At 42.7% G+C, this 23,458-nt stretch overlaps 1 protein-coding gene across 1 annotated transcript in view; it reads right to left on the bottom strand.

Annotated features, from left to right (window-relative positions):
* The window catches only part of LOC111851755 (nebulin-like), a 74,653-nt gene extending 55,921 nt beyond the window's left edge, over window positions 1-18,732 (bottom strand). Inside the window, exons 1-33 of the mRNA XM_072700346.1 lie at window positions 18,649-18,732; window positions 17,749-17,835; window positions 15,466-15,516; window positions 14,603-14,713; window positions 14,014-14,121; window positions 13,382-13,486; window positions 12,513-12,617; window positions 12,217-12,321; window positions 11,672-11,776; window positions 10,571-10,675; window positions 9,013-9,120; window positions 8,418-8,534; window positions 8,195-8,296; window positions 8,000-8,107; window positions 7,779-7,883; window positions 7,433-7,531; window positions 6,991-7,095; window positions 6,784-6,891; window positions 6,560-6,673; window positions 6,236-6,433; window positions 5,518-5,625; window positions 5,330-5,428; window positions 5,013-5,117; window positions 4,818-4,925; window positions 4,252-4,563; window positions 3,950-4,156; window positions 3,651-3,755; window positions 3,403-3,510; window positions 2,958-3,269; window positions 2,666-2,872; window positions 1,691-1,795; window positions 1,473-1,580; window positions 956-1,267 (exon numbers count right to left, since the gene is read on the bottom strand). Coding sequence (XP_072556447.1) covers window positions 956-1,267; window positions 1,473-1,580; window positions 1,691-1,795; window positions 2,666-2,872; window positions 2,958-3,269; window positions 3,403-3,510; window positions 3,651-3,755; window positions 3,950-4,156; window positions 4,252-4,563; window positions 4,818-4,925; window positions 5,013-5,117; window positions 5,330-5,428; window positions 5,518-5,625; window positions 6,236-6,433; window positions 6,560-6,673; window positions 6,784-6,891; window positions 6,991-7,095; window positions 7,433-7,531; window positions 7,779-7,883; window positions 8,000-8,107; window positions 8,195-8,296; window positions 8,418-8,534; window positions 9,013-9,120; window positions 10,571-10,675; window positions 11,672-11,776; window positions 12,217-12,321; window positions 12,513-12,617; window positions 13,382-13,486; window positions 14,014-14,121; window positions 14,603-14,713; window positions 15,466-15,516; window positions 17,749-17,826 — 4,233 coding nt within the window. The 5' untranslated portion in view covers window positions 17,827-17,835; window positions 18,649-18,732. The remainder of the gene's footprint in view (window positions 1-955; window positions 1,268-1,472; window positions 1,581-1,690; window positions 1,796-2,665; window positions 2,873-2,957; window positions 3,270-3,402; window positions 3,511-3,650; window positions 3,756-3,949; window positions 4,157-4,251; window positions 4,564-4,817; window positions 4,926-5,012; window positions 5,118-5,329; window positions 5,429-5,517; window positions 5,626-6,235; window positions 6,434-6,559; window positions 6,674-6,783; window positions 6,892-6,990; window positions 7,096-7,432; window positions 7,532-7,778; window positions 7,884-7,999; window positions 8,108-8,194; window positions 8,297-8,417; window positions 8,535-9,012; window positions 9,121-10,570; window positions 10,676-11,671; window positions 11,777-12,216; window positions 12,322-12,512; window positions 12,618-13,381; window positions 13,487-14,013; window positions 14,122-14,602; window positions 14,714-15,465; window positions 15,517-17,748; window positions 17,836-18,648) is intronic.
* Between the last annotated feature and the right edge of the window lie 4,726 nt (window positions 18,733-23,458).

The following is a 23,458-nucleotide window of genomic DNA, read 5'->3' as shown; positions in this document are numbered from 1 at the left end:
GGAGGTAATTTGTGTCCGTTGGCACAACTCACAGCAACACCAATAACTTATCTGACAAACTCTATTGGTTTTTAATAAGGGCCTATATAGTTGATTTCAACTCCTAAATATTGCAAAGACTTAAAATATCGCAATGTGAGCTTCTTCCAATATGGTTCAGCCCAACCATTTTGTGTGAGATGGTGCAGTTAAGCGAAGGGCTGACCTTCCTTTTAGCTGCAATTATTTTGACATACAGTAACCATAGAAAATAAATTAAGCAAAAATACCTGAAAGTGATGAAAAAGACAGGCTAAGGTATTACGAGTGGCTAAATGACACATATCTATGGCTAACCTTGCATTATTGGGTGAATGTCAAACCTGAATGTATTCTTTTAAGATGTATTTGCCTTGTAGTTGTGCTGTGGTGATATTTAAGTTTCCCTTTGAAATGCTGACAAACGACTGCATTTTCCTTCACTTTTAATGTAAAGTGCTTCCACACAACTTAAGCTTTTACTCTTTATTTGCCTCATCCGCTCTACTCCGTCTTCCTTCCGGCATATAACAAAGCAATTGAGAAGGAAAAATTTAATCGATGCTTTTTAATAATCGAGTAATCAAGTTTAATAGAGTAATCATGACAGCTCTAATTCGATGCAGATAGTGTTTATATTATTTGACTCGCATTTTCCATTAAGGTTTTGACATTAAACATAGTACATCAATGAAACTTCATTGAAATTATAGTAACTGCTAAATCCGAAGGAAATTCCCATGAGATGGCATTTACTTATTTAGCAGACAGTTCTGTTCAAAGCGACATACAAGGATTAGAGATTAGGGTCAGGGAGAAATTGGGGTTAAGGGCCTTGCTCAAGGGCCCAATGGTGACATCACTCTGCCAAGTGGCATCCTTCTGATCACACGCACAAAGGCTTAACCTACAGAGCTACGCATTGTTTTGCACTTACATTACTGACAATGCTGTTCATGCTGCGGGCCAGTTCCAGGTCCATGGCATCCGGCAGTAAGGTGTAGCGGTGCTGCAGCTTTTTGTAGCCGATGTTGGTGGTGGCGGCCGAGGCCTGCTTGGCCTGCACAACACTTAGCATGTCCACAGGGCTGCTGTACTTCAGCTTGGTCTTGTGATAGTCCTTCTTGTAGTTCTTGTCGCTCTGCAGCTTGGCCACCTCCATGTAGTGCACCAGCAGGGGGTCGTCCTGCAGACTGCGGTAGCCCAAATGATGGCCTCTGCTTTTCTCATAATCTTTCTTGTACTGGTACTGTAGTGACACATATAATTGTGGTTAATATCTATACTATACCTTATACTGTACGGGTTTTACAAAATAAAAAAATTGCCAAATGTTCATTCCTAGCGATAATATATCTGCATATATATGTATAGGAATTCATTGGAAATGACATTGCCTTCATACCACTGCGAAAGGACATCACATGAAACTGCTTATGCAGTTTGTTACTTACATTACTGACGATGTGTCTCCCCATCTTGGCCGACACAAAGGGAATCGCATCCGTCTTCATGTCATATCCTTTAGCGATGTCCTCAATCCATTTCTGCTTGTAGTGAACCTGCAGGTACCAGTGAGAGTGTTTTCCAGTGCACTCACTATGGAACTGTGGCCCTGTGCTCTTTAAGCAGCCAAGGAACCCTTCACAATGTTCTTCAGTAACTTACTGACCTCACTCAGGTTCACTGCATTGTACTTGGCCTGAATGAACTCTGGGCTGTCGACAGGTAGGTTATATGTGTGTTTAAACTTCTCCCCGGATGCTCTATATGCCACCTGTGATGAGAAGGTGAAAAAAAAATAAAAACGATAAAAAGCAAGTGCAATTCAACTATGTCATATACCTCTGATATGCTTAAATTATTTTACTCTTGCTGGCATTTGCTTTGCAATGTACTTTGTCTAAACAAACAGTATAACAGAACAGTCTACATGTGTGCATTCTAGTAATTTGAAGTGTTTTTGTTGTTATTTCAATCCAAATCAATAATTAAAATCAGTTCACTTTCATGTGTTTTATAAGCTTGAGACAAATATTCAAAGCCTTCAAATTGTAAGTGATGTAGATCTCATTCAATAAAACCTATTGCTATGAAATTATGTAATAATGTAAAAACAATAAAAACATCATTAAATGAAGAATACTGTAAAATACTGACAATTCAGAAAATGATTTGTGCCAAGATAATATCACTGAAACATATATACTCAGCAAAAAAAGAAACGTCCCTTTTTCAGGACTGTGTATTTCAACAATAATGTTGTAAAAATCCAAATAACTTTACAGATCTTCATTGTAAAGGGTTTAAACAATGTTTTCCATGCATGTTCAATTAACCATAATCAATTAATTAACATGCAGTATATATTAGGCATGAAACTTCTAACCAGTCTAAACCAAGTAGAAATATGAATGTGTAACTGTCGCGGCACCAGCGATCACCCCTGCCTGAATACTGAATGGACCATTCCAGTTAGCTGATGGCCTTCAAGTGTTCTATAATGCTAGCTATGCTAGCTGTTGTATCTGTAGCCTTGTGATCATAACAACAGGTCAGTCAGAAAGTCTCCTGAGACGAGCATGTTTTCTAAGTTATACATATGCTGCTCTATTGTCGCATCGTCCTGAGCAAAATATGTCCTCACGTCATTAAGTTGCTTGGTGTTGCTCGTGGCCAGCGCCATGTTCACAGAGTCCACGAGGCTGGTGAAGCTGAACATGCTGGGGTGCTGGCGGTACGACTTCTCGTCCAGGGCACGGGAGGCTGCCTTGGCTTTCTCCACATCTAATGAGCCGATAGGGACCCAGCTAGCACCCCTCAACATGCTGTTGTAGTCAGCCTTGTAGGCATTCTGGTTCAGGACAACAACCATGTTTTAGATAAGAAAATTATACCCACAGAGGTACATAAACAAGAATGAAGTACAAAGGCCTTACGTCACTCTGTATGCCCATCATGCTGCGGGCCAGTTCCAGGTCCATGGCATCTGGCAGTAAGGTGTAGCGGTGCTGCAGTTTTTTGTAGCCGATGTTGGTGGTGGCGGCCGAGGCCTGCTTGGCCTGCACAACACTTAGCATGTCCACAGGGCTGCTGTACTTCAGCTTGGTCTTGTGGTAGTCCTTCTTGTAGTTCTTGTCGCTCTGCATCTTGGCCACCATCATATAGTGCACCAGCAGGGGATCGTCCTGCAGACTGCGGTAGCCCAAATGATGGCCTCTACTTTTCTCATAATCTTTCTTGTATTTATACTGTTAAAAGAAAATCATGGTAATACGTTAACCATCTATCTATTTGCTATTTCCCGCTTGTCGGGAATGCATTATGTTAATTATAAATCTTGATTGGAGCAAAAAAACAAAATTAGTGTAGTCCAACACGTACATCACTGGCTATATTTCTTGAAGCTTTGGCAGTAGTAATTGGAATAGCATCTTCATTCATGTGGTGTCCTTTTAACAGATCTTGTTTATAAGCATACTTGTAAACGTTCTAGAAAACAAAAAGATATGTAAGTTTTCTGCAAAGTTAAAAGAATCATATATAACATCATGTATGATTTCACTGAACATTAAATGCATGAACATTGATTTAACTAGCTAAAACAGTAATATGGTAAACTGTTCACTCACCGGGCTAAAGTTGGCTGCATTGTATTTCGCCTGCAAAAGTTCTGGAGAATCAACAGGAAGGTTGTATGTATGCAGGAACTTCTCACCACTAGCCTTGTACACTCTCTGGAAGAACAAACACCTAATGATTCTCAGAAAACACCGAATGTCTGCTTTTTAAAACCAAACATGAAATGGTCCATGGTGATCATTTTCAGGCTTGTTAATGTTTGTTATTCTTCTCTGGTATAAAGAAGACAGGAGGCCCATTCTAGGCAGAGGAAGCTAAGACGGAACGGAGGCATCGTCCGGGGACTCACATCACTTAGTTGCTGGGCATTGAGCTTGGCCTGAACCATCACGGGAGAGTCACAGATGCTGGTGAACTTGATGGTGTCAGGGTGCTGCCGATAATTCTTTTCATCCAAAGCTTTTCCCGCCATCTTTGCTTTTTCCACATCTAGAGAACCTATAGGTACCCAGCTGGCTCCTTTCACGGAATTCTCGTAGTCTGACTTGTAGTTATTCTATCGGGAACAGCAGAAACAGAGGTGTGAGAATGACCTTACACCACGCGTGTGGACCTGGTTTCCAGCCCTGGTGTCGACTTATTGCGACTTACGTCGCTGACAGCGGCATTCAGAGCTCGAGCCAGCTCCAGGTTCATAGCGTCAGGAAGAAGGGTGTAGCGGTGCTGTAGCCGCTTGTAGCCAATGTTGGTGGTTACGGCCGAGGCCTGCTTAGCCTGCATGATGCTTAACATGTCCACTGGAGTATGATACTTCAGCTTCACCTTGTGGTAGTCCTTAGTATACTCCCTGGCACTCTGCATTTTGGCAACGTTCATGTAGTGCACCAACAGGGGGTCATCATCAAGACTGCGGAAGCCGACGTGGTGACCTTTAGCCTTCTCATGTTCTTTCTTGTACTGATACTGCAGGGAAATGCAAAAGCACAGTTGAGAATGTGGACCTTGCCTGCTTCAGTTGATATACATTATAGAAATGACTGGAAACCATCTAAAGTGGTTTGGGTGTCAGACTGTAATTGTGAATGACTAGAGTTTAGACATAAGGGAAAAGCAAGAGGAGTGCAGGCAGCAGGCCAAGGGGGTCTGCCTTACTCCGGGAGCGATGTGTGCTTTTGGAGGTGGTCAGGGCAGCGGCCGAGACTGAACTGAATACTTACATTACTGGCTGCGTTTCGTGCTGCCTTAGCGGCAAGGATGGGAATCGCATCAGTCTTGAGATCATATCCCTTTGCAATGAGGTCTTCAAAGCTCATCTTGTAATATTTCTAAATTTAAAAAGATTTAAATGTAAAGATACATAATCCCATGTGTTCACACCAGAAAACTACATGCAAGTCTCCATGGTTACCTACATTGCTTAGATTGAAAGCGTTGCATTTGGCCTGAATGAATGCTGGTACATCTGAGGGCAGGCAATACTTCCTCATGACATCATTTAGGCCTTTCTTATAGTTCAGCTAAAATGAAAAAAATACCCGTCAGCTTAAACCGATTAACCAAAACCCTACAATAGTTCCACACGATACTTCACATTAAGCTTTTCCACTGTGTTCATGTCAATGCAAAGGGGTGAGACATCACAGCTACTTAGCAGCTACTTAATATCTACTCAAAAAGTGATAAAAAAAATAATTTATGTATTGTCCCTCTGAATGTTCATGTCACTTACGTCGCTTCTCTGGATTTGGCTGAGTTTGGCCTGCACCATGGTGGGGTGGTCATCGATGGCAGTAAACGGAATGCTGTCAGGAGGCTGTCGGTATTTTTTCTAAAAAATCATAGACATCAGAGACATGTTATCCAATGTCTGCCATGTTCACGTCACAAACAGAACATCAGAGAGAGAGTCTTACGCACCTCGTTTAAAATCTGCCCGGCCTTCATGGCATTCTCCACGTCCATCGAGCCAAACGGGACCCAGGGAGTGCCTTTGGTGTAGCAGTTGTACTCGGACTTGTAGTCATTCTGTACCAAGAAAGGCAACACACTATGAAATATGTCCAGCTCAAGCTGAAGGCGAAATCAAACAGTAAAGTGACAATTTTGCTTTTGAGGACTTTTAAAAGCACTGAATCCACTTATCGCTACACTTGGCTTCTGAATGAAAATGGAAGCAATGCTTATCGTATGGGTTCTTGTGCTTTGGGCCAGCCTGTGGGTTTCCTACCTTAAATATGTGATTTCACTGATAAATAAGACTGCCTGTGACAAGCCCATGGAGGGCGTAAGTATGGACAGTCGATTTTATTTACGGATTTACGGACAGGGTGAGCATAATGCGGACTGTCCATAAAGTAATAAATGGTTGGAAAACCTGGCCCATCGATACAGCTCAAAACAACTTTATGCAGTTATATCAAAAGCCACACCGATACGGAAAGGTCAACTCTGTGCTATAGTCATGTGACTGGGTGCTCATCAAGTCTGAACGTTAAAAGCACAGTAACACGGTCAGAGGCCCCTGGGCTATTTTAGTTGTTAGAGGGCCCTTTATCTGGGGGGGGTGGATGGTAAAGCTCCCCTGCTAACAGTAAGATGTGTCTGATAGTCACTGCGAGCGCCTGCAGTCCCATACATCACTCTGAATGGTGTTTGCCCTCTTCGCCAGGTCCAGGGCCATGCTGTCACTGGGAAGGAAGTATTTGTGAATCAGGTTCTTGTAGCCAGTATTGCTAGCGACGGCCTGGGACTTCTTAGCCTGGGAGATGGCCATCATGTCCAGAGGAGTGTGGTATTTGGTCTTTGTCTTCTCATAGTTCTTTTTGTACTCACGCTGCAAAAAATGGGTTAGGTGAAAAACTTTGGCTTCGGTGGAAGAAACCACTCCAGCAGGCAATTGATTTATCAGTAATATTCCTGTTATGTTATGATTACTTTTATTTTCACACTGAATACTCACATCACTCTGGATTTTAGCAACATGAACAGAATGCAAAATCTTGGGATCGTCTTCAATGCTTAGGGCTCCAATCATCTGGCCTTTGTCCTTCTCGTGCTGTTTCTTGTATTTAACCTGTAATTATAGCACAACAATGGCATTATTCATTATGTATCTGAGAAGCAAAGCATAAAGCACACATTGTAAAACACGAGAGTAAAATGAAACGTGTATGAATTCCTCACATCGCTGATGATGTTGGTGTGAGCTCGAGCCGCCAGGATAGGAAGAGCATCGCTCTTCATCTCAAACTTCTTCGCTTTGGTTTTCTCCCAGTCATACTTGTAGCAGTTCTAGAAAAAAAAAAATCAAAATGATAAACAGATGCGCATACAGTAAGCAGGCCTTCCTTGTGCAGAAACAGGATGTAAGGGCAAGTAGCAGGTACTCACATCACTAAGGTTGTAGGCATTGACTCTGGACTGGATGAAGAAGGGATAATCGGGGGGCACATAACATTTGAACTTCTCCTTTTCATACTTTTCCTTGTAATGGAGCTGAAGACAAACACACAAACAGGGATAAGCACAAAACTCAAGTATGATCTCTTAAAAACTCATGTACTCTTCCATTCGATTGTACTTCAAAAATTGCAGACACATTCCACTAGATGGCGCCAACCACTGTGTTTACATCTCATTTAAGAGGTCCACTTAACGTGTTCTCTTCCCATGAGATTATTTTTAGCAAACAGACCTCATGCCTCTAATAATATCCCAGTGATTTCAATTTTAGCTATGGTTTCCATGGTGACCACAAGAGCACATTGAGGAGCGTGTGACTCTAAAAAGCCCTTTTTCAGAGAACCGCGGTGTGACCCTCCTGGACACGTACATCACTGAGCTGCTTGGCATTTATGGCGGCCTGTACTTGCACAGGGGAGTCCGTCACTTGAGTAAACTTCACCCTGTCAGGATGCTGCTTGTATACTTTCTACAAAAAGTAGAAAAAGAGGCCAACATATTTCATACGACTTGTTACCCAGAGCATAAAAATGAAAAGGAATTTAATTAAATCAAATAAAGCCAAATGAATGAAACCATCCATGTAAAACTGTGTTAAACCTTGCAAAAGTAAACCTTTTATTTATTGATCGCTACTCAGATGTTCACACAAGGTGACAGCTGTTTGTAGACCCCAGGGGGGACTGCAGTGAGGTTTACAGGAAGGCAGGCCTCACATCACTGCACTGCTGTAGCTTCTTCACAGCTTCATATTCAGGGGTCATTGTCTGCAGGTAGAAGCACCTGTTCTTGGTATCTTCATAGTCAGCTTTGTAATTTTTCTGAACGAAGAAGAGAGCATGATGTGGAATAATAGAACACCATCATCATCATCATCATCATCATGATAAGATATGTGTAAAGCCATGTCTGTACACATCACTGTCACTCTGCTCACATCTCCCTTAATCTCCTCCACCCTCTGGCAGTGCATCATATTCATGTCCTCGTAGCTGCCGACATAATGTCCCTTGACTTCGTTTTCATATTTGTCTTTATAATGTGCCTGCAAAAGGGAAAGGTTGCTTAGTGCTACAGCTAACCATGGACTCCCTATTACATGCTGATTTCGGCTCTATACACAGAAGCTTACATCGCTGAACTTCTTCATGATGTTGTCCATCTTGAACTTGGGAGTGTCGCAGTAGTTGATGCTAAAGCCCCTTGCTTTCTCATAGTCAGCCTTGTACACTTTCTATACAGAGAGAAACATGCACAGTCATAGATTACTTGCACTACCGAAGAGCCCAGTCCCATTGCTGACGTGCAGTGATACAGGAGTGTGACGGAGACAGCACTCAGAAACTGGCACACACGTCGCTCAGGATGGTGCCGGCGTATCTCTGCTGCCTCAGCACGGGGTTGTTTGTCGCTGGGAGGGTGTTGTAACTGGATGTTGACTTTGCCTTCTCATATTCCTTCTTATACTTGACCTGGAAGGAGGAAATGGAGGGAAGAAGAGTGTGCCTACAATGTAACCATATGTAAGCATCACAGAGCCCATGGGGGGGGGGGAGAGTAAATATTCAGTATTAATAGGCAATGACTTGTGGGAAGGTCCCGCTACATGCTAACTGTATAATTATTTTTTACTTCTAATTCATTGCTTCATGCTCTATTAGGTTTACCATTGATGTGTGGCAGAATTTATAGTATTCACATAATTTACTGAACTAGCATGTATGTAGCAATTTATTAAGTGGAAACATCCCCATCAATACCATCTTCAATAACTGTAGTTACTGAATTAAGGTGGAAATGTGCCAAGTTAACTATCCCACATCTCCAGCCTGTCAATCAGACATCGAAACAATTGCCATTAGAAGGCCAGTGGCAAATCTCCTCCAAATTATGGGAGTCACATCTCTGCAAGAGAAAGTCTCGCCCAAGCCAAAGAAGCGGAGGACCCACCGCACTGGCCGTCTGCCCCGCTTTCTTCTGGAATTCATACTCAGGGGTCTGGGTTTGCATGAAATAAATCCGGTCTTTGGCGTCTTCATAGTCAGCTGTGTACTTTCTCTGATGAGAGCCAGGGTATAAACGGATTAAAAAGTCAGCCTTGCTGTCTGGCAGTCTGTTGCATGTAGATTTAGACGTCTGGTTACGGTAACGCATGAGGACAAACGGCAGAATGCTAGCGAGAGTTCACCTGAATCACATTTAAGGTTCACACACCAGGATTGGCTAGAATAAATTAATCCAAGCTTAATAAAAGAAGTGTGCAGGGTGCCCTATAATATAATAATAATAATAATAATAATAATAATAATAATAATAATTATTATTATTATTATTGGGCTTACACAAAGCAGTTTCTTTCTTACAGTTTTATTGCTTAATACCAAAGTCTATTTTGATACGTCAGAAGATGACTGGACCATGAACAGTAGGGTGCATCAAACCCCCATTGATTTTCAAAATGTTTTTGGCTGTATAATAAATATGTTCTACCGGATGAAAAAATAATTTGGGCAAAATTTCGTTAATTTTGATTAACATCTACCGGGTCCACATCTAGATTGAAAATATGAAAAATAATGATAAACGCAAGAAAAACGAAGGTACTTCAGAAGTTCACAAATATATTTTAAATGCACAAATTAAATTATTAAATTATTGTGATACATGTCTGATGTCTGATATAGTTGGTACAGGTGTATAGGGCATAGGCCTACTGTTACAGAGCAATACTTCCAGCAGCAATATAATAGCAATATACTTCTGGGCAAGTATAATAGTATGTCTATCTTAAGAACTGATAGTGAACATCAAGAAGACTGATATATCGATGGCACCTGGGAAAAACCGCGTAAGTGCACTATAGTATGGCGCAATCCGCGTAAGTGAAAAATGGGCGGGAACGAAACTAAAGCAACTAAACAAAACCACATCCATTTCATATCATGCAATTTTCGCGTAAGGGACATCAGTCTGTGCTGTGATTTGGAAGTGAGTAGCTTGTGAACATGGACGAGGCTCATATTTTAGCACCGGTATTTTCAGTATGTTCACAAGGGCTCTCAAATCTAGGTCACGTTTTACTTCCACCATTTAGAAAAAACGTTCCCCTGTAAAATTGACAAATTGTTGGATACGCGGTCTTTCCCCGGTGCCATCGATATCCACTATTAACCACTTTAAATACTAAAACATGAAATCATTAATGCTTGCAGTATAACTATTCCAAAGTATGAATTATTGCCGTTATTTCAGAATTTCATGGCTGTTGTGGACCCGGTAGAACTTATCCAAATTTCAAATTATTTTGCACAGTGTGTTTTTAGTACAGATAGAACATTTTTTTTATATAGCCATGAAAATATTTTTCACTTGGGGGGTTTGATGCACCCTAATGAACAGAGCAGGGATGCTTTGTGGGGTCCAGCCTGAAACCCCACATACTATGTGGCTTTGGATCACAGACCCACAACCCTATTGTATTTCCCCACTGGAGCAGTGTGTCACTTACAGCGCTGATGTTGTCCATGGCCATCTTGGCGATGGCGACGTCAATGTATGGCGTTTCGCACCAATGGCCCTTCACCTTCTTGTTGTAGTCCTCATGATATTTAAGCTGTGACAGACAACGGCGCTGTGACAAAAAGCTAGTGACGGCTGCACACCACAGAATTTGGTGAGACGTGTGAAGGTGACCAAGTCATCTCTACCATCTTGAGGTTACAGTTAATGTCATGGTGATATAGAAATGCAAGGAATGTCTCGGTGTAGACTGCCCAACACCAATGCTGTGACTCACAGCTGCTCTGGATTCTTATTATAATCCGGAAGCAGCTGGTCCAGGCATCCCAGACAGCTCACAACACAGTGACTGTGGACCTTGGGCAGATCCCACTGTCACTTAACCACAAGTGACAGCTTGCATGTGACTGACAGCTTGAGCCACCCCCACATGATTTGCTGCAGCATCCACCTACGCCTAACTGCCCCTGGGACTTGCCCACTCATGACTGACAGAAGGATCAACCCACATTCCACTGACAGCAGGATCCACACCACCCTTTTGTTCCAGCTCTAGTAGGGCTCGGCTTTCACTGCAGCACCCAGCTGGGCCGAGCCGCCAAGTGCTGACCTCATTTCCCCACCTGATGCACCACAGTCTCTCCCCAAAATCCCCCAGAATCATTGGTGATGACATCTGTCTTTGATAATGTTTGCTGCAGGGTTGGTCTGTCACTGCTTCTCTCGGATCATATTTTACTGCAAGGAAAAACTAAACTGATATAAATCTGTCACCTGCTGGAATGCTTGCAGGAACTCATGAAAACAAAAGAATTCTGTATTGCTGTTAGTAGTTCTGTTTTGACCAGTATTTCAACCCCTCTTTTGCTGGTCAAATTTCCCATTTCAAGCTCTATCAGAAAACTAAGAGATATTTTCCTCCCCCTCCCCCACCAGCAGCCTGCATGGATAAGCAGTTTGAAGATGAGTAGACGGCTAGCATATTTCTGGGTCGTTCTTGACCCAGTAGTGTGGAGTATGGGTGTTGTGCTGTGTTTTGGTGCAAGTGGTTGTCACATGCTGACAGACAGGAAGATGGTGGAACACTCACATCACTGCGCTGTGCAAACACCTTCTTGGCCAGATCCACCTCGGGGGGGTTCGCCAGGGAGGTGAACTGGGCCAGCTGTTCATCATGGCTCTTCTTGTACTGGATCTGCATAGTACAACACAGAGGTGAGAAATCTGGGCACCGCTCAGGCTGCCAGGCAACGGACAGGTGTAATTGCTACAGATGGACGTCAATGCCTCAGGTTTCTGTCAGCAGGCTTTGAAATCTGGGATCTCAGTCCAACGGTCTCAGTTAAACGAGCTAAATGGCTGATAATCACCTTTGCCTACGTTGCATGCTTGATTTTAATTGTCTTATGAAATGGAAAGCTGTAGAATCTGAAAGTGGATTCAGGTGACTAATTTCACTGGAAATACACTCCAGATGGTACATGACTCAACACAAACGTAAACAAGTGCAGGCTGAGTGGAGAGACTCTGCGTGTGCAGCTTTGGTCCTCCACACTGAGCACTGATGTAACCGTGACGTCCGTGCGACTTTTCATCAGGCCTTCCTTCTTAGAAGCAGAGGGAGGCGGAACTCACATCACTGAGGACTTCTTGGGCTTTGGCCACCCTGCGTAGCTCGGGGCTGTCGCTGTAGGGGAAGTACATGGTCTTGTCCTCATCCCAGGCCTCTGTGTACAATTTCTGATAGCATGAGAAGAACAACAGATGAGAGGCAGGTACAGATTCCTCAAGGACTTACCTGACCTTCTATGTGCTGTTCATACACAGTGTTAATTACCTATAATCGCTCTTCTGCTTCCTCTTTCACATACTTTATTACATGGGGATTCATTGGCCATTAGCTGCCCTGCCAGCCCTCTGGTAGATGGTACCTTGCTGTAATTTTGCGCGTTCTTCACTGCTTGCACCAGCTCTGGAGCATCTGGGGGCAACAGGTACTTGTCCTTGGTCTCATCCCACTTCTGCCTGTAGAGAGCCTAGGATGGAGAGAGCAGCCTGTCAGTGAACCATCCCATCCTGGCTGATTTATGTCATACTTATTTTCCAATAAAAATTATTGCTGATTTTGTGCAAGGTCTGTAAGGGTAAATATAAGGATTCCTCCTATTACATGGTGCAAGGACATTTTTTCAGCCACAAATGTCTTCTTGAGCAGGTGGTGACTAAATCTTAAGGGGAATTGGAAGGTCAACCCTAATGACTGAAAGCCTGGATACTGGGCTTAGATTAAGCTAAGAGTAAAGTACAGACATAGTCTTATGCTTCTTTTAAATAGGTTTTTAACAATTGCAGATTAAACATCAAAACCAACCAGAGAGGTTGAACAGCCAGCTCTTATTTTTAATCTCCCTTTGGTTCTTGCTTTCTAAGCACCAGTATTAACCGACAAGCTTGTGAACAGATTGTGGTTTACACTGTAAAGATGCACATAGGCGACTCTAGGCTTCTGTCCCATGAGGTACAAGGTGAGAGAGCCCAACCAGTCATTCATCCAGATAAATAAATTTGGGGAAAAAATAAAAATAAATATGTTTACAATAATTTATTATTATAATTATACACTGATATGGTTAACACAAGCCACATTTTCATATATAACTTACAATATAATTTTATTGAACTTAACAAGTTCAAATAGTATTTTCATGTGACCACTAGGGGGTGCAATTTTACCCCTTGCACCCCCAGGAAACCCGCCTATGAAGATGCAGCCTCGCACATCACCGGGATTGGGCCTTACTTTATTCAACAGCTCAGAGACGTGCTTAACGTGTGTGATCTCCCGGGCCGTCCCGTCGTAGTGGCTCATGGTCTGTGACTTCACACCCTCCATGCGGTACTTCACCTGCAGTGAAATAACAGCAGCTGAAGATGCTGGTGAAAGAAAGTTCCAGAAATCTGGTAGGTAGAATATGTACATTTGAAAAGCAGCGTATAACTTGGCAGGATAAATAAAAACTATGTGTAAAGCTTGGCATGATGCAGCTAAGAACTAAGCCTATGCGCCTGTGATCGGAAGGTCGCTGGTTTGAGCCTGGTTTCAGCAGAACAGCCACGGCTGTGGGCTCTTGAGCGAGACCCTTAATTGCTGCCAAGCTTGCTATATGTGTTGGTGCCTCATGGAGAGTAAGATGGGGTAGGTGAAAAGGGAGTTTAAGTGTCATCATTATCATGAAGACATTAACTTCTACAAGCAGCCATCATCCCTGAACTTCAGTTTCAGTTTTTTATGTTTTTCTAATTTGATGTGAATTTTGTCATTTTGTGACACACGTGTCATTTTGTTGACATTATATGTCTCGTGTCATAATACATTTTTTGATTGACTTGTTCATTATCCAATGAGGTGCAAGGAGCACGTGTTCTGCGTACATCGCTGAGCTGCTGCTGGGCCTTCTTTATCCTCATCATCTCCAGGTTTTCGCCCGTCACGGCATATGGCTGCCCTTTGCTCTGGTCATACGCCTGCCGATATTTATTCTGTGGGCAAAGAGAAATGAAATGATGATTATTTGCACAAGCACATTGGAAATCTCCCACGTATCCCATCCTGCTCTACTCTGAGACACACACTCAGATATATATACAGGTGAGAATGAAGCTTGGGGTCCAAGCACAGGGTTGGCTAACATTTATCCAGTAACCCTGAAGCATTCTGTGAGTCTAAGGGCCCTGCTCAAAGGCTCAATAGACATATGACTATTCTGTAGAGGCTAAGGGTCAAACCAGCCACTATCTAATCAGAGGCTCAGAGGCTAAGGCTCAAACCGGCCATCTGATCAGAGGCTCAGAGGCTAAGGCTCAAACCGGCCACCATCTGATCTCAGGCTCAGAGGCTAAGGCTCAAACCGGCCACCATCTGATCACAGGCTCAGAGGCTTAACTCGCTGAGCTACACACTCTGCCCCAGGCCAGGCGAAGGATGTGGTCAGCAGCAAACGCTCCCACAACGGAGGCTCACATGGCTGAAAAGGTCCAGCATCTTCTGGCTGTGGGCCAGATAGGGGGTCATGAACTTTGAGGTGTCCACCTTCACCTTCTTCTTCACCCTCCGCATGGGAAGAGCCCCAGACTGTTGGAGAGAGATACACTATTACTCACATGTCCTAGGAGACAGACGACCACACAGCTTCAGTCATGAGAACACTACTGAAATATGAGCCTATTAATAAGTCTTGTATTACAGGAAATAAAAATAAAAATAGTCATTCTCATGAACTACTGTACATAAGAAATGCAGAATGCCCTGAACATAAACAGAGAAAATAGACATTAACACTACAAAAATGTCTGACTCAAGTCAGCAGAATTCAAATATGAAAAAGGAAATGAAAAAGGAATTAATACATACAGCTACAACCATGGTTACATACTTGCCGTACTGCGAAAATTCAGGACGAGGAGGCAAGTCACTATTTTACATACCTGCTAAAGTGCTCATTGCATTTCTGAATTGGTCATAAACAGTTCGGTATAAGTAAATAAAAGCTCTAGCTGGAACTGTCAGTGATGAGGAAGACTAGAGTGTTTAGCAATGGCTGCTAACAGCTACAGCATCATGTTAGGATTATGGGCTGTCCAGGGACAGACTGCAAGCACGGCCATCACCGGCATAGAGAGCGCGCAAGAAGCTCTACAGGAGGAACAGAGCTGCTTTTGGGTAACGTGGGGCTTATTTCACCTACTGCTCCCAGCAATATAAAGCCAGGATCAGTGAAATAACCCCCTGGCATGCAGGCCTATTCTGGCGGGGGGGGGGGGGGGGGGGAAGCAGCCTTGCATTAGTCTCACTGCACCCCCCCAACAGGAGTGCTCTGTGTTTACCTCCATGGCTGCTGTTTTCTGGGTGATCCCCTTCATTTTCTCCACAACTTGCTACAAATATAGGAGAAACTGTTCAACATGCAGATGGAGGACAGAGATACAAACGAATAGCATAAATGTGGCTTTTTCTATTGTGGCACAGAACAATGAAGTGCTCCTCCCAGCAGGGATGATCTAACTGAGAACATGATCATAACACTGCACAAACAGATCCTCGCACTGAGGGGCAGCTCAGCCTAACCCTAACCATATCCCTAACCTTAACCTTGGCTGCCTCTGTCTATCCTCATTCGCACTGCAATCTGTGCCCCAGATGGGAAATCAAATGGGTCCCAAAAAAGCATTATCTAAAATACAATGATTCCCTAACATCAGCGTATCTTTGGACATTTGCTGTTCAGCCACACTTTTTCAGAATTCTTCACAAAAACCAGTCGGGTAATGGACTGTTTCATACTACCTACTGTATACCCTGCGTCTGTTTTGACCGTGAGAATCAGCACTCTAACTCGGCGAGTTCTACTAACAGTTATCCTTTGGTGACACTAATCCAGGCAAAAGCCTCCTGCGCCACAAGGGAACGTGGGAAGAACAATGGAAACTGGGCAAAACCCACTGTCGCCCCACAGAGAGTGGTCAAGGAGAGTTACAGCGCAGAGGCTGTGATACAGCAACCAATCAGGGTGGAACGGACACTGTCACTATGAGGTATCGCTCAGATGGGTGCCATCTTTACCCCAGGGCACTGAACAGGTGCAATTTTTACCCAGAGACTGTCTGGAAGATTCTGCAGCCACTTTGCTCATTCACCCTGCTTGCTATTCGCTAAAGTAGGAGCTCTGCTACTGTGTTTGACCTTTGTGAAAACAACCAGTTTGAGAAAATTCTTTTCAAAAGAAGAGTCTGTAGATGGGATGAAAATGATAACACATCCTTTTCTGGACACGCAGAACTATGAATGTAGGCAAACTTCATCAAAACATAACATTCCATGAACTGTCATGCCAACAGGTCTTGGTTTCCATGACAACAGTCACCTGTGGCCCCCAAGGCAGCAGGGGCTGTTCTCCTCCCCACTGCATTTTAGGAGGGTGACACTTGCCTTGTAACAATAGAGTGTGATTTATAGCACTCACTTGCCTCCCCGTGTCACCATGGTGGTGGAGTCCATAGTTAAACGGTGTTTAAATATAGAACTTCCACATATAAACACCAGGTCAGGCTGCCCAGAGAACAGACATTGAAGTTTTGCATCTTTTTCTGCCTCACAGGAAAATTCCAGCACATCCATCATTACCTGCATTATTTCAGCAGTATCACTAATGAGGACAGAACTTCTTCTCAATATCCAGAGAATTATCTTCTATAGTCATTGTTTTACTGGGCAAGGAGAGAATATAACTCTGGTTATGCTGACCTGATACCCGTGCTAACTTGAATAAGCCTCTTTGTAAAAAAAAGATGTTAATTTTGCTTTATCGTGATGTTACTTTGACAGTAAACCCAAAATTATATGTACTGACAATATGAATATAAATGATTATGAGAATTTGTAGAATTCCTGGAGCATGAAACCAGGTAACTCTGAAATTACAAAACAATTAGCGATACTGGAACAGAAGCCAGTGGCAGACCAGGTGTTTTGTAAACACATCAGCCGTACATGCAGAGCGGTATGTATACAGAAAGTATTAAAAACAGATGTAGCCAAAATGGCTGCGATCCCTCAGGGCATTGATGGCCTGTGCACTTGTTCAAACTACTTATTCCTGGAAGTCTGACTGGCTAGAGCAGAAACACCAGTGTAGCTTGTGCTGAAGTGGTTGTCCTGCAGGGGGTCTTGTTCTGAATTGTATATAAGCTTTGTTAATTCTGTTACAGGAAGGGAGTTTATGTCATGATAGATAATGAATGCTATTCTTCTGCATATTTTATAGCATAAACATATGAAGACAGCATAAAATGTAGTTTAGTATTAACCGTGGATTACATCTCATTCTTCATACTTCACTTAATGGTATTTTGGCATCAATTCACCAAATGCCCATGAAGCAATTACATAATATCACGTGTATATCCCAGGATTCCAATTAAACTGCTGGCATCCAAGAATATCACCATTTATTGATCTTTGATTAAGTTCAGAGAAGCACCCAGAAACAAGTAATCAACAGGAGATTGATCACAAGTGCTCTGCCCAAGTGCTCTACTGTTATGGGATGTAGATGAGGGCTGGCAGCAGGGCCTGTCACTTTATGGCTACAGCAGTAACATGAGCCTTACCTTCTCCACAACCTCCTCCTCAGTCTCTTCCTCATATTCTTCCTCATACTCTTCTTCATACTCCTCTGTCTCCATCATGATTCTGATCTAAACGCAGATAGAATTCAAGATCACTTGCTACTTCCAGGCTTAGTGAAGATGCTCAGTCATTAAGTTATAAAGGTGAAGGCAATAGTATGGACAACTGAATAGCCATATGAATAAATGATCAAAAATACCTTTACTCACAAAATCAAAGGGAAAATGCTAATTAAACACACCAGTCACTGCATAGATCAAAGTCAGTATTTTCTTCATTACTTACTCTTTAATTACTTTGGCCCAAAACAGATAATCCACTTACGGTCTTTTCTGCCAAACAGACAAAGACAATCGGCAATCAGACGCAGTTTTGAAGCGAGCGCAATGCTTGGGTGCTGATTGGCTTTTTTTGTGAACTTCTGTCAGTCGGCCTGCATATTTAACGCCAAAGACAGCGAGGGCCCTGGCTGAAGGCTCTCAGCAGCTGCCCCATCGTCCTCCAGCTATTTGAGACTTAATGTCAGCGCTCAGCTGGCCAGCATTGTTCAACTAATCATGGTCCAACAATGCCTTCTGAGGAAGCAGGTTAAATATAGTACCATCGGCTTTAACTCTTCTCAAAGTTACTGTCATTTTATTGAAAGACAATTGTCAGGAGGGGGCTGATAAACCCCTGCCCTGTAAACAGACTTTTATAGACTTTTGACTAGACAAGGGTCCCCAACTCTCCCATCATCTAATGCTATTGAGGAGAAGCTGTTTCGAAATGGATGTCTTTCTAACAATGGCAAGACATCCGCCGAGGGGTATTCATACTGATGTTACTGGACAGAGTAAACACCATACCAGACACAACACATAAATTTCATCTTTGCTTACCTGTAATTCTTTTAAGCTGAAAGTGTACCAAGCTACCAATCTCCCCAGCTCATCCCTCCTGTGAAACGCTGGGAAAGACCACTCGGTCCCATCAGGGCCGATTATCATGTGGTCCAGCCAGCCAATCTGTGAGCAGCTTCCTCAGATTTCAAAGGCTAATTATACAGAATGATCGCGAAAAGACCACCTGTTCAGCAAATCCACAGAGAAACAAATGTTCATCAAAGAAAATGACGAGGGCTCAGTGGTCTACAGTGAGTTATCCATCATGAAGGGCCATCTAGGCAAAATATGGGATTGGACATTTTGAAAGTGCTGCATCTGTGCCTGAAGACAATAGGTTGTGAAGGAGCCACGACCCTGTCCAAGCTGCTGGAAGATAGAAGATCTGGAAAAAAAAAAATGCAATGCATGTGTGACCAGGACAACACAGAAGAAAAACAAACTGCAAGAAAGATTGCAGGAAAGTTAAAAAAAATGGCAAAAGACAGTGGTGCCTGCCATGTCGCCTTATTTTGACAGTCCTGGTGACTCACACAAATGTGTTTCACTTGTTTACACTTGACACATGGTCGGAGAATAACTTCAAACACAATAATTACAGGACAAAGTGTCACAGCAGACAGCTGAATAATCTCTGCAAGTCCTTGACCCCTGTATCTGGCCAGAAGCAGAAAGCATCCTCAAGGTAAAAACAAAATAGCACAGGATACTCCTGGCCACAGCCAGCGTGTTAACACAGCATTACAGAGTGGGATCTCCTTGCTTATATTATGATTTAATGGCTTTACTTCCTCTGTAATCTTTGCTTTATGGCAGAAAGATTTCTTGAGTTGTATTTAAGCCTTTCTTCCCTTTATTGCTGGATATGTGTATAATTGGTGGAATGATGGCACCTTAAACAACAAGTGGCATCTAAGCAAGTTCCATCAGATGACTGTCTACAAAGATTATCATGCCTCACGCTGGAATGGACTGATAGGCGTAAACACTGAGGTAAGTCCTAAACAAGGTCTGCTAGCAGCACAACGTGATTGGCTGGAAGATGAGCAAAACTGGTTTGTGTTGCCAAGAGGCTAACACAGCTGTTTACAAAATAAATAAGTTGCAACATTAAACATTTCAAATATTTGATATTGCGCCTAGGTGATGATGGCCTGTTGCTGTCACAGCATAGAGACAACAGCAGTATAATGTCACTCTGTGTTGTTTTAAGGACAGTTATCCTGTCATTACTTATGTGGTATCAAAATGCCTTTCTTATTTTTTTGTTTCCCAGAACTGCAGGTGACAAGTGAGCATAGTGAGTTTGGACTTCATTCGGATAAAATGAATCATGTGGTGATGGATGGGGGGTGGGGGGTGGGATCGTTGACCAATAATATCCTGAACAGCACATACTTAGAGGCATGTCGGCTTTTTGTCATCAAATATATATTTGACACAACTGCCTCATCTTATGTTATTTGCCATAGCAACAAAAGTAATAAAAACACCCTACTGCGCCTCATGTGAAGACCAGAGCATCCACACAAATCTGCTTTTCTCATAGACATGTTCTGCAGAAAATTCACTACCAACCAGGCTGTTTAACCCTACAGGTGACATAGGAGGTTGCCTAATGCACCAACTACTGAGAGGCAAATAGCCGATTTCACTTGCGCATGGTGCTTCTGAGATAAAAGTGAAACTGGCTGGTTCGTGCCCTCTGCACTGCGGCACACACAGCTACACAATGTACCACAATGTGTACTCACCACACAGTAGCTATGGTGCGCATGAGACAATTTACCAGTCAGATACAGTGGATGGTTAGGAGGCCAGATTTGAAAGGGCCACAGTGGGTAGTTTTAGCCAGGACATTGTGGTACCACCCCTACTCTTTTGAAAGATGCCCAGGGGTCTTTCATGATCTCAAGTAGTTAGGACCTCGGTTTTACATCTCATTTGAAGGACAATACCAGTTTGACTGCACCATGTCACCCTCACTGCACTGGGACCCACACAGACCACAGGATGGGCTGACCTGTTCTCCACATCAACACCAGCAGCAACCAGCAGCCAGGCCAAACCTGCTTAACTTCAGATGAATTACCTAGTCAGAACTACAGGTGGTATGGCTGCTCACATTTAATTTTATTTTGTTTTGACTTCAAAGCACCTGAGTTTCAGTGGTAGATCCTGGCAAGGGCAACACGGGCAACATCATCTTACGGTTCACCCCGCCGCACACAGGGTGAAATTGGAGGGTGGGGACTATTGGTGATGCTCACCTAGGGCACCACATCGGCTAGGATCGGTACTGGGCACAGCAACAGGACAGACAAAGCAAGCATGTACATTGCAACAACAAATCTGTTTTGCTTGTGAATTCTGTTTTTCAGTTAACGGTTAATGCCCCATCCTACATGGGTTAGTCCCTGTCTTGCACCCGTTGCAACCAGGATAAGCTTCAGACCCCCACAACACTGCATAGGACAAGCAGGTACAGAAAATGGATGGATGGATGGTTGGATGTATGTTTTTCACAACAGTGAAAATAAAGGACTTGTGTTTATTAAATTGTCCTGTTGATTTAATTCATCAATGTTATTAAAGATGCCACTTCATGCTAAAATAGTTGCAATAAATTTTACCATGTTGGGGGAGGATGAAATGCCCCCAGAGTCCCTAGAATCACCTCAGCGATTGTTAAGCTGTGGACCGGGGGGTGGTTTGGTGCCTAAGGTTTGCTAAGTCAGCAAAATTGCCCTTCACCACTGCAGTAGCAGTAATTTTAAAGAGAGAGGAGAGAGAGGAGAGAGAGAGAGACAGAAAAGGAAGATGAAGTAAGCTTACTATTGTGATGATTGTCCATGTAAAAGATGACACGGTGACAGGCTGAGACATGACCCAAGACCGAGGGCACCGTTTGTAGGCCGCTCCCGCACAGTGTATTATCACGCCCTACTTTGTTTTTATTGTTCCTAGGGCCAACAAAAAATGATGCCAGACGCCTGTTGAATAACTTGTCACCTTAAAAAGAGGTCACCACAACAGGCAGCGTCATGGGTCCCCGCCCAGGGAGACGCTGGTGCCGATGGGCTTATAACATGGTAAAGCACAGTGAAACACAATGCAGTAATACAGTGCAGCAGCAGTGTCACAATTGTTTTTAATGTAGGTAATTTTAGGTTTATAATTGAATAATATAAATTTGCCCTAAGATTTCTTGCGTGAGAGTCAGAAAGTGTGAGTGTTACGCCAAATACCTGAGCAGCCCTGCAGTAGCTGTTGTAATGATGGGTGGGGAAAACACTAAATGTAGATCTAGGTATTTAGCAGACAGAATTTTACATTCCATATTTGCAACATTGTGATCCTTTTTTTCTCAAAGAGAATTTCCCCATATGTTGAGGTAAACAATGAGTCATTGTCTTTATAATGTTTATGTCTCATCATGGTAATAGACGCACCCGAAAATTAGTAAAAACATATATGTTCCTAAGTATAGGTGCAAAAGCAGTAATAGTGCATGACCTAACCTCAGGGCAGCAGAAAGTCAATTGTCTAAGGAAGGAAATAAAAGTGGTCGGTAGAGCAAACGGCCATCCATTTAGGCGCCATTTCAGCTGTAATTCATATACTGACCCAGTTAGCTGATTAGTATCACAAATATCCCACATTCCAGCACTCTCATACGTTACTCTCGCTGAAATTAACACCATGTTCTTATATTCATTCAAATATAGTAATGAAACAATTTCCACTGTACAAATCAGCAAATAAAACACGGATATCCACGTTTTTGTTAGGAACTTCATTTAACAATTTATACTTAATAGATCCATTAGTCACTCCTCTTGTTGCAGACCCTGGTTTCTAAAAAAGTTGGTACACTGTGTAAAATGCAAGTAAAAACAGAATGCAATGATTTGCAAATCATACAAACCCATATTTTACTGAAGAAAAAAAGAACAAAGACAACACCTCAAATGTTGAAACTGAGAAATGTTATTGTTTTATGATATACGCTCAATTAGAGTATAATGCCAGCAGCACATTTCAAAAAAGTTGGGACAGGGCAACAACAGTCTTTCACAGAGAGAGGAACCTTTGCCCTTCTTCACGGCAGATACTCTGCCTCTCTGAGAAGCTCTTTTTAAACCCAATAATCTTACTGCCCTGTTGCCAATTAACCTAATTAGTTGTGAGATATTCAACCAGGTGTTTTATTCTAGCATTACACAGCTTTTCCAGTCCTTTGTTGCCCCTGTCCCATCTTCTAATGAAACATGTTGCTGACATCAAATTCAAATTGAGCTTGTATTTGTCATAAAACAATGAAATTTCAGGTTCAACACTTGAAATGTTTCTGGTATATTTTCAATTAAATAGGGGTTTATAGGATTTGTAAATTACTACATTCTGTTCTTTATGTTTTACATAATGTCCCAACTTTTTTGGAAACGGGGTTGTATTACTATATATAGCGAGAGAGTAAAAGAAACGCAAATTACAAAGTCACAATAAATTAATCAGTAGAACTCTAGAAAGGCTTATTTGGTATTATTTCTCGTTACATAGGTGCCTAGTTAAGGTCCTGTGTATTCCCATCTCATACTGATGCTACTCTAAAATCTTTTTGCAAGCAATCAGGCTGGACATGACGGGCTTAGTTGTGCAGAGTGCCGATGAATGATTGGTAGTTTTGTTGTAGTTACCACCTGCTTTTCACTTTTGAAGTCTTAGGAATCCCAGAAATATATATGAGGAACACATAGGACTGCTGGTCATTTACCTCACATTTGTCCCTCAAATCTCTCTGCGT

This window comes from Paramormyrops kingsleyae, chromosome 16, assembly GCF_048594095.1.
Source record: "Paramormyrops kingsleyae isolate MSU_618 chromosome 16, PKINGS_0.4, whole genome shotgun sequence".
Taxonomy (NCBI): domain Eukaryota; kingdom Metazoa; phylum Chordata; class Actinopteri; order Osteoglossiformes; family Mormyridae; genus Paramormyrops; species Paramormyrops kingsleyae.
Note: the sequence above shows the minus strand (reverse complement) of the source record. Positions and strands in the feature narration are given on the sequence as shown.